Source organism: Antennarius striatus, chromosome 13, assembly GCF_040054535.1.
Source record: "Antennarius striatus isolate MH-2024 chromosome 13, ASM4005453v1, whole genome shotgun sequence".
Lineage (NCBI taxonomy): Eukaryota > Metazoa > Chordata > Actinopteri > Lophiiformes > Antennariidae > Antennarius > Antennarius striatus.
Genome location: NC_090788.1, coordinates 947501 through 957743, shown reverse-complemented (window position 1 = coordinate 957743; position 10243 = coordinate 947501). Strand labels below are relative to the sequence as shown.

The following is a 10243-nucleotide window of genomic DNA, read 5'->3' as shown; positions in this document are numbered from 1 at the left end:
AATATGGACAAATAAAAACGGAAATGACTTTTAATGCGAGACAGCTTTTGTTTTATGTCCTCACACCTCCCTCAAACAAAATGTGGTTGGTTTCCATGGAAACAAACGTCCCAAACATCAAAACGTTCAGGTCAGGATTTCTTTTTTTATCTCTGTAAAAAATAAAATCACATTGTTTTCCAAACAAGAAGTGGGTGGGCGTGTCTCTCCATCTCCTCTCCACACAGGTGCTTCCACTCATCGGGTCTGATTGGCTCACCCACTAGCCCCGCCCTCCTCATCCTGGTGTTTAAGCTTCACCTGTTCACCTGATGTAGCTGTACTCCACAGTAAAGCTGTCACCAAATAAAATATCAAATAAAAATACAAATTCTCTTAAAATTAAAAATTTTTTAAATATAAAATAACAAGTTTTAACACAACTTTTTTCTCATTTTTTATTTTTATTGTAAGATTAGAAATTTATTTTGAATTTTTTTTTTCCAGGTTGCCCTAATATATCATTTTGTTGAAACATGAGCCTTCCATAATAAAACTTTTTGGTTTTCATGAACTTTTTACTAGAATTGTGACGTCACAGCAGGTGACGTAGGAAGTCCTTTTATGGTCAAACCATCCAGCGGGTTTAGAATTGAGGCACCAAAGGTCAACGCCCTGCTGAGTTATCTGTCATTTATGTTGGTAAACACACGCGCGCGCTTTCCAACGATGACTTCCATGACTTCCTGTTTCCTCTGGATTCTTCGGGTTTTCCTCCCATCACCTGGATCCCCTAGATAAGGGCTCCCTCTAGTGGACAACACTTGACACTACAGGCTGAACCCCATCAGTCGGTTCTCAGTTAATAAAGGGGATGAAAAAAGTCAAGAGTAAGAAACAAACAAATAAACAAAGAAGAAAACAATTTACGCCCCACCCACTCTCCGCCGCGCCTATAAATGATATCATTTGTCTATAAAATTGTTATGAGTAAACCTCTGCATTACATTTTATCCTTATTGACATTAAAGAAAACAAAATAAAGAAATATATTTCAATTTACGACAAAAAATGAACTTTTTTGTTAGTCTAAAACAGAACAGATTTTAAGTGCATCAATTGGTCTGAATTTAAAAAATTCTTTGTTTAAACTGTAAACATTTTTGACCAACAGCATCATTTGATACTGAAAAATAAAGTTGAATAAAATAAATAATAAATTCAAATTCAGTTCATTGATATTAATTGAAGAGCAAAATACTTTATGTAAAAACAAGAATGAATCAAATAATTTGTGCTGCTTTTTTCTTTATGATGACGTCATTCCAGGAACGAACATTCCCCAGTTTAGCCGAGCCGAGAGGTGACTCGGTGTTTCATGAAGTTTGGCTCCGCTGAAACAAACCGTCATGACAATGGTTCCGTTCGATGACGTCACCAGAAATCAATGCAGGTGGATTTCTGGCTCCAGTTCAGTGAACCGGAGAAAATGGACCAGAAGCGCGTTGGTGGCCGGAAATCAGGAAATACCTGGGAAAACACGGTGGAAGATTTAACCTGGAGCGGCTTTCAAAGTTCCTAACAGGTAGCTAACAGTTACGAGCTAACAGGTAGCTAGCAGCTAGCAAACAGCTAACAGGTAGCTAACAGTTAACAAGTAGCGATGAATAGCTAACAGCTGCAAACAACTAAGAAGCAGCTAACAGATAACAGTTAACAGGTGGCTGACTAGTAACAAAGAGCTAACAGGTAGCTGACAGGTAGCTAACAGTTAACAGGTAGGTAACAGGTAGCTTACAAGTAGCTAACAGCTAAGTAGCTAACAGTTAAGTAGCTAACAGTTAAGTAGCTAACAGTTAAGTAGCTAACAGTTAAGTAGCTAACAGTTAAGGAGCTAACAGCTAAGTAGCTAATAGTTAAGTAGCTAACAGTTAAGGAGCTAACAGCTAAGTAGCTAATAGTTTAGTAGCTAACAGTTAAGGAGCTAACAGCTTCAGGAAACAGACTGGACGATTGATTTTTTTTCTACATTGTTCTGTTATTTTATTATAAAATATTAATAATATCCTGTCAGTCAGTACTTTCTGCTTCAGCTGTGTTTTTCTTTTAATCACATCACAGGTTCTTCTTCCCAAAAGCTCCATCCTACCTTTTTTTGTTGTTGTGACCTCCAAACCTGAAGAATCTTCATCTGACCTTCATTAGTTGGTGAGTCGTTTGTTCTGACATTAACTTTATGTGGTAGGATAAGAGTATCCTGTGTGATAGAGTATCCTGTGTAATAGAGTATCCTGTGTGATAGAGTATCCTGTGTAATAGAGTATCCTGTGTAATAGAGTATCCTGTGTAATAGAGTAATTCAGTTTATTAGTAGACCCCCAGTTCATGATGGCGGTAAAGTAATCAGCCGTTTCTGGTTTTAGGCTTCATATTTCATGATGATTTCATGATTTTGTTTTCATGTTTCATGTGAATATAGAATTATTCATGAAGTGATTAAGCGCTTTATAAATAAAAGCTGATTGATATTTCAGCTCACCTTGAATGTAGAATGTCCCTTACTGTTCGTTCATTTGTGCCTGCTATGTCCTGTGACCGCCAAAGGGGGGCAGCAGAGCACAAAAGTAAGGAGTTAGGTTCTTATTTTAATTTTCTTATTTTAATTGTTGAACTTTCAAACTTTGATATTGAGAAAAAAATGGAATTAGAAAATGAATTTAAAAATAAAACAGACAGGTTTAAATTGCACCAAAAACATTTTTATTCTATAAAAGAAGACGGGGCAAATAATCACAACTGTACAGGAGAAACGGACTTTTCAACACCATGAGTCACAGTATCAAAAGCTCACTTTTCCTCACGGATCTTTACACATTTGTTCTGTACAATACAAAAAAGAAAAGGAAATATTATTAACTGTATTGTTGTGATAACTGCATTGCACTGAGTAGATATAGTACTGGCCCGTAAGTTACTGCATTCAGGAGGAAACGAGGAGATTTGTGGTTTGCAGCGGAAGCGATCGGTGAGTCAAGGCGCGCAGACAGACGCGCTCGACGCCGTCTGGCGGTTCGGGTTCCGGTTCTTCAAATACCGACAGAAAAATTTAAAAATACCGAAGAAAAACCAGCGACACAAACAGCGAAAAACCGACGGAAACATGCACCGGTTTCACGAGTCCAAACAGCACCGGTTAGCTTAGCTTAAACTAATATCCAACGGGTCTGGTTTTATGCACCAGATTGAACTGGTTCCAAAACGCTAAGATCTAACAGTTGCCATGGTGATGATACGAGATTTAATTTAGAAAAATGAATCGACCTTTTAGGTTTTTTTTCTGTCCTTATTCCGAGCTAAATGTTTTTACTGCTAGCTAGAAAAAATGTGAATATTGTTCATTTCAATGCAGATAAATGATTTAGTGACGCATGCGCCTCGTCTCAAGCTCCTGTTGGAAGCTAACAAGAAATTAGCATTGGACGAATTTTCAATTATAACTCCTAATAAGTTTCTAAATGGGGATAAAAGGTTAGCATATTTCGGTTTTATTTTTATTACTGAAGCTGTTCTGCTTTAAACGAATCACACAGCGGCCATTTTTCTCTGATGTCACAATCAAGGTTAGCATTTTTATCACCAAACTTTACACATCTCTCCCGTGAAATTTTTACTTTTGTAAATTTACATAAAATTTTGATATGAAATCAATTTTTCAATTGAATTCAGGAATGACAAGGATTTTTAAAAAAAAGTTTATGAATTCTGTAACGACAAAGAACAAAATGAATATTATTAATGTATCATCTGGGGAAAGACACACCCATCTGGGAAAGACACGCCCCTAAAAATTAAAAGCTGTTAACACATTTCAGAAATACTTTTTCTGTCTTGTTTCAACCAGAAATGGAAACGTGAGCTAACGTCAGCTAGCGAGCGTTAGTTCACACAGCTAATGTGATGTCAGAGAAAAATGACTGCAGTGGGTAAAGCAGGAAACCGCCCGTCCGTTAGCCGATTTTAAAAATGAAAAAATATTTCACGGACTTATTTTTATTTTTTCTTCTTCTAATTAAAAGATGCTGTTCAGGGAAACTGCCGGACACACGGACATGCTCACCAACATCACTAGTAGAAAACAAGAAGCTACTCTCCATGCAACAAGTGTGCACAACACAAGTGGGACCAATATCATCTCCAGAAACTACAAAACAAATTATTAGAGTCCAAAAGAAGACAAGAAACACATCATCAAACCAACAAAGGAGTAAAAGTTTTTCACATTTTCTAGTCATTGTTAAAAATAGAAATTCACCCGTTACATTTACTCTGCACTTTTTGATTATATACATTTATGTACATGATTTATCTTAATTATTTGTCCTTAATGTCTTTATCAACAGCTTACAAAAGAAAGGAAATTGAATCAAATGCATAAACTCTTCTAGAAAGATGTGCTTAGTATGTTTTAAGTCGAAGCAGAGGGGATGCTGGGAGGAAAAAGGAACGCCTGCACTGCAAAAAACCACTAAATCCCTGCAAACAAGTGACATCAGATCAAGGTTCCTCTCTTTAGAAAATAAAATTTCTTATTTTGCACTAGGTTTTATTCGTTTAGACTTTTTTTGTTTTATTTCCTTCAATGCTTGAGCAAATTTAAAAAAAATATATTTTTCAAAAATTCACATCCAGATTCAGACGGGCATTTTTTGCAGTGTGCATCTGCAACGACGCGCGATCGTAGCATTCGCTCGGTTTTCACGCTGTGACGCCTCTCGTGGAAAAAAAATCTCTCGGCGACTCTTGAAATGACAACGGGAACTGAGAACGCTAACGAAGACGCTAACGAGAATGTTAACGACGACGCTAATGAGGAAAGCTAACAAGAACAGCTAAAAGAATCGCTCGCCCAAAAGTAAAACTCCATCTGTTTACGGCTAACCCCGCTGTAGCATTCCGCCACACGCCTGGAGAAGAAACGCAGCCCGGAAGAGCCAATAGCGGGTTAGCATTAAGCTAGCTGTGCTCTGATTGGATGTTTCAGTTGACCCGGATGCGGTTTCTTCCATTTTTGGGCGAATTCTACTTTAAGGCAACACAACTGAAGTTTGTTCCGTCTCCTCTGCGTTCTGAAGCAGGCAACACCCCGGCCGGCGCGCCGGCAAGGTCCATGTTATGTTGCATAATCAAGTGGAGTCCAGAACGGGGGCTGAGGAACAGCCCACTTAAGACATGGACGGGGGGGGAGTGAGGGTCAGAGGTCAGTTCTGCTCCAACTGCCCCGCAGAATGTGCTCGTTCAGGTCGTCATGGCAACAAAGGTTGGAAAACTGAGGTACTAGGAGGTTTCATTATTTTGACACAACAGGAAACAGCTTAAAGGGAATTGACCCCTCCCCCCTGTAGAAATGCTAGCATAGTTCCCCCAACTCTACTCCAGGTTCCTCCCAGCGACAGACGGCTGGCCCCGCCTACTGTCGACCAGCAGCGGCCATGTTTGTTCGGATGTGACGATCGCGATCCAATATTTCATGTACGATTTCCCAACCTAAATTTAGCTTCGCATAATTTTTTTTGATCCGTTGCAAGGGGGGGTTTTCAAGAAAAATAGAATTTGGAATTTAGAAAAAGAAGTGGATGCAGGAAAAAGTTTTCCTTAATTTTACTAAGAATAAAAAAACGAACAAATATCTCGAAAAACAAAATTCAACAAAATTGTTCCGCGTCAAAATTTCACGATATTTAAAAATATTCAAACAGGACTTTTCAGGACGTTTTTGACGTAAAAGATTGGGACCAGATTGGGGGTGTGTGGGGAGGGGGGGGTTCTGGACCGTCCTATGGGCTGGCCCCCTCACCAGTGTTTCTGGCTCCGCCCCTTCAGATCGACTTATCGGTTATTAAGGCTCGACGGGCAGGAGGTAAAAGAACAAAGTGCCCGGAACGCACACTCGTAAAAATCCTCTGATTATGTGTTTGTCGCAAACCACACACACACACACACACACACACACACACACACACGGAAAACACACACAAGCCTCCCCCCCAGCTGAAACTAACACACCCTTTTGTCAAAAGAGGAGGGAAACAAAACTGAAGGCCTTAATATTAAAAAACAACAACAACAACAAATACTGTTAAGAGAATCAGAAAATTAGGGGGGGGTGGGAAGGTCGGGGGCGGGGCCACTGATGTCAATAAGTTGGGGAAAAAATGAAAAAATGAAAATTTATAAATTTCACAGTCTCCCCCCCCCCATGCAAGCTCAGAGAGGATGGAGTCAAATGTCCAGGAGGCGGGGTTTATTCTTGTTGATCACTTCCAGGTCACTTCAGCTGCAATCCCCCAGAAAAAAAGTTTTGAAAAACTTTATTTAAAATACCTAAAAGTCCAAATAGAGGCGGCCCAAGAACCGGAACGTTTGCTATTTTTATTTGACTAATCAGAACAGGGGGAGGGGCTTCTTGGGGGAGGGACCTGTTAGCAAATTACCTTAAAATTATGCTATTAAAAAAAGCAGATATTTTAAGATTTAAATTTAAAATCTTTTTAATATTTTCTCAGAAAAAAAAAAAGTAATGAGTACAGAGAACATTTGGAAAGGGAACCTGTGAGGAACGTTAGCTCGCATCGCTAGCATTAGCTGATGCTATCGGCGGCAAAAAAATTGCGAACAAGAACAAATGAAGTTCAAAGAAAATAGAAGGATTTTAACGTTTGAACGATTTAAAAACACACAAAAAAAGTTCAAACTTTGAAGAAAGCTAAAATCTGTCTTCCTGTGGGGGAGGGGCTTACGCCATGATGCCGTTAAAGCGACACGCAGCTGAAGTGACACCAGACACATTCCTCGCACGTCGCTCCTCCTCTTCCTCCTGTCCGTTGGATGAAGATCCTCTGATGATGATGATGGGGATGATGATGAGGATGAAGATGATGAAGATCAAACCTTCGCCGCGGTCGCACAAATCAAAGATGTGGAGGAGGAAGGAGGAAGGAAGGAGGTCCAGCATCCGTTTTTGTCTGGTTCGTGTTGGGGGCGGGGCGGAGGGGGCGTGGCCTGGCTGTGAGGTCAGAGTTCACATCATGACGTGGCGGCGGCGGTGGAGCGACAGGTGGTCGGAGCGGGAGAAGGAGCGGTCGCACTCGGTGCAGCGGAACGGTTTGATGCCCGTGTGCTTACGGAAGTGCCGAGTCAGCTCGTCGGAGCGGGCAAAGCGCCAGGTGCAGCCCTCCCACGTGCAGTGATAGGGCTTCTCCCCTGGGGGGGCGGAGCAAAGAGGGGCAAGGCAGAAGCGTTAGGGGGAGGAGCACAGGTCAGCAACCCAAACAGTCACCTGAGATCGAACCCAGGAAGTCAACTGAGGTTAGAGGTCAGGTGACCTTCAGTGAGGGGGCGGGGTTTAATGAAAGGGGGCGTGTCAGGGCTCACCTGTGTGTATCCTCCTGTGGGCTTTCAGGTGGGAACTCTTGGTGTAAACTTTTTTACAGCCTTCATAGTCGCACATGTGGATCCGCCTCCTCTTGACATCCGGCGAATCAGGATCCACGGGCTCCAGGTCCATCACCGACCTGAGGAAGGGGAGGGGCCAAGATATGAGAAATTTTGTCTTTACATTGTAAAAGTTTTTTTTTAAATTTTCAAATACTGTATAATGATTTTTTAGTTATATGATATACGAGTTGAAAATTAAGCTTTTTGAAGGTCTATAACCGACCTGAGGACGAAGAGAAACAGCCATAATGATGATGATTAGAATCCAATCCAATCCAACTTCATTTGTTAAATTAGAAAAAAAAAAAGTTCAAATTGTTCAATTAAATTTTTTAATTTTTTTACATCAAACTATAAAATCTTCAAATCTCATTTTTTTTCCTTAGTTTGTTTTCTCCTGAGTTTTTGAGCATTTTTCTGATTTTAAAATGAATCTTTTTTATTTATTTATAGTTTTTGCTCAATGACCACATAGTGTGACGTTTGCCATCAGTTTCCCGGTGCATTATGGGATGTCTGCGGCGGAAAACGAGCTCGTCTCATTGGGTTTCCACCTGAAGGTGACCACAGGGGGGCGCCAGATCGTCAGCAGCGCTCCTTCCTGTTGATCCCTTCAGTTCCACTTCCTCGTGTGACGTCATCGCTGCAGCTGTTTACTGTCTGACTCTAGATTCACCTGATCACTGATCACAATGTAAAGAAGGTCAATTAAAATAAAAAAAAACCCTGCAGCGTTACGAAATCATGTTTGTGTCTCAGTGGAGGGACGGCCACTCTCACACACACACACACACACACACACACACACACAGATAACCGTCTGTGCCAACGCCCAGAATGTCAGTTAGTCAGGCGGCCGCGCCCAGTGGGCGTGGCAGGATGCCTTTCCTGTTTCACGAATAAACACACTGGACTGACACACACAAACACACACATACACACACACACACACAAACACACACGTGCTTACATAAGTGTCCAAAGCAGCCCTGCGGTGATGTCATTAGTCACGGGGGGGGGGGGATCCACACAGGGACCACGTTTCCCAGAAGCTCCTGCTGTGCCTGAACGTCTCTACTCTGATCTCTACTTCTCGTTTTGTGTGTGTGTGTGTGTGTGTGTGTGTGTGTGTGTGTGTGTGTTTAAAAAGCGACTTGCTGTCCTTTAGCTAAAAGAGGCGTGGCCATCGGGACGGGAGGCGGAGTTACACCCCGAGAAGCTCGCCGGTTCACACTGACGCTCTGTTTAGTCACCCGTTTACGTCTTCCTGTAGGGAGTTCAGAGCCTAGTGGCTCCGCCTCCCTCGCCGTCCCGCTGACCGTTAGCCAATCGGAGGTGCTCACCCGGCGTCGAGGCTCTGCACGCTGAGTGACGCCGACCCCGACTCGGTGCCGCTCTCGGCGTCGCTGTCGCTCTGGTACTCCACCGGGGACGTGGAGCCGGGCTTGATGCGAACTGCAGGACAGAAGAGGATCAGTGAGGGGGAGGAGCCACGAAGAACCTCTGATGCTAACGCCCCAGCAGGGGGGGGGGGGCGCCCTAAAGCTAATCGCTAATTAGCTGCGAGACAAACCTCTGGAGGCGGCGCCGAGGCCTCAGCAGGTCGCTTCCTCTGATGGTTCATCTGGTGGCTTTGAGATTCATGACACCCCCCTTAACCCCCCCACAACGCCCCCTGAACACCCCCTCCCCCGTTAGTGCCTGCTAGCCCCTGATGTAACAGCCGCTAATGCATCAAAATAAAAACAACATGAATACTAAAGTAAACCAGGACCCCCCCACTCTGACCCCCCCTTCCCTGTTTGGAATGCAGCAGCCATATTGGACAACCCAGAGGGGAGGGGCTGGGGGGAGGGGCGAAGAATTTGGCGTAGTGTTGGAGGGGTCACACCGAAAGAGGCGCTCTTTGTCTCTGGGGCAATTAATACCCCCACACACACCCCCACCCCCCTACAAATACAACAGCCCCCATCTCCTCTCGACCCCCCCCCCCTCCTCTTCATCCCCCCCACCCCCCCAGACATCCTCTTCACCCTCCAGGGGGTCAGATTCACGTCACAACAGCTAAACCTGTTAGCATGTTAGCCTGAGAATGCCTGAGAATGTTTCCCGTTACCATGGCGACAATAACATAGCAGCAGTAAACATTAGCATCTGGCTAGAGTTAAACCTAACATGTTACCGCGGCGACATCAACACGTTAGCCTTGGCGCTAGCCCACCTGAGCCCTCGGAGCGCCCGTCGCTGCCGATCAGCGGCACGGTGATGGCTGCCGTGGCGACGCCGTCGGTGGGCATGGCGGTGTAGACGACGGGGAGCGACTGCACCACCACCGGGATGGTCTGCAGCTGCCCCACCTTACTGGGCATGCTCACTGAGGGGATGGTGTGGATGACGTGGAGGATCTGCTGGCCCCCGGCGCCCTGCGTGGCCAGGATGGAGCCGGGCGAGAGCACCTGGGGGGAGGGGAGAGAGGAAGAAGCGTTAGCGCTAGCTCGCTAGCACCCAGCGCACCAGGAGGGGGAGGGGCGTGTGGTTACCATGGAGCCTATCGATTGTACCGCGGAGGGGATGGGCGTGGCCGACAGGCCGGGCTGGGCCACGACCCCCCCGGGGGCGGGGTTGACGGTGGCGCTGGCCGTGGGCGTCGGCTGCGACGCCGAGCGCGGCTTGTTGAGCGACAGGTCGACCGGCTCCGTCTGGTCCTCGGCGGGGGAAGACGGCTCCGCCTTGCAGGGCTTAGGCTCCGCCTTCACCTTCAGGTCGGTGG

The 10243-nt window shown here is 44.5% G+C and overlaps 1 protein-coding gene and 1 long non-coding RNA gene across 4 annotated transcripts in view; one reads left to right on the top strand and one right to left on the bottom strand.

Annotated features, from left to right (window-relative positions):
* Positions 1-1230: 1230 nt before the first annotated feature.
* klf8 (Kruppel like factor 8) overlaps positions 1231-10243 on the bottom strand; it is a 27577-nt gene continuing 18564 nt past the window's right edge. For 2 of the 3 annotated variants that reach the window (XM_068330530.1, XM_068330528.1), the window contains exons 3-7: positions 10014-10243; positions 9695-9929; positions 8817-8928; positions 7411-7550; positions 2723-7239 (exon numbers count right to left, since the gene is read on the bottom strand). The exon at positions 10014-10243 is cut by the window's right edge and continues 28 nt beyond it. In XM_068330530.1, coding sequence (XP_068186631.1) covers positions 7058-7239; positions 7411-7550; positions 8817-8928; positions 9695-9929; positions 10014-10243 — 899 coding nt within the window. In that variant the 3' untranslated portion in view covers positions 2723-7057. Of the gene's footprint in view, positions 1510-2722; positions 7240-7410; positions 7551-8816; positions 8929-9694; positions 9930-10013 lie in introns of those variants that run through there. The other variant, XM_068330529.1, reaches the window with a different exon arrangement.
* Positions 1432-4194, top strand: LOC137605792 (uncharacterized). The gene is made up of 3 exons (XR_011037788.1): positions 1432-1564; positions 2101-2187; positions 4056-4194. It is a non-coding gene; the product is annotated as an uncharacterized lncRNA (long non-coding RNA).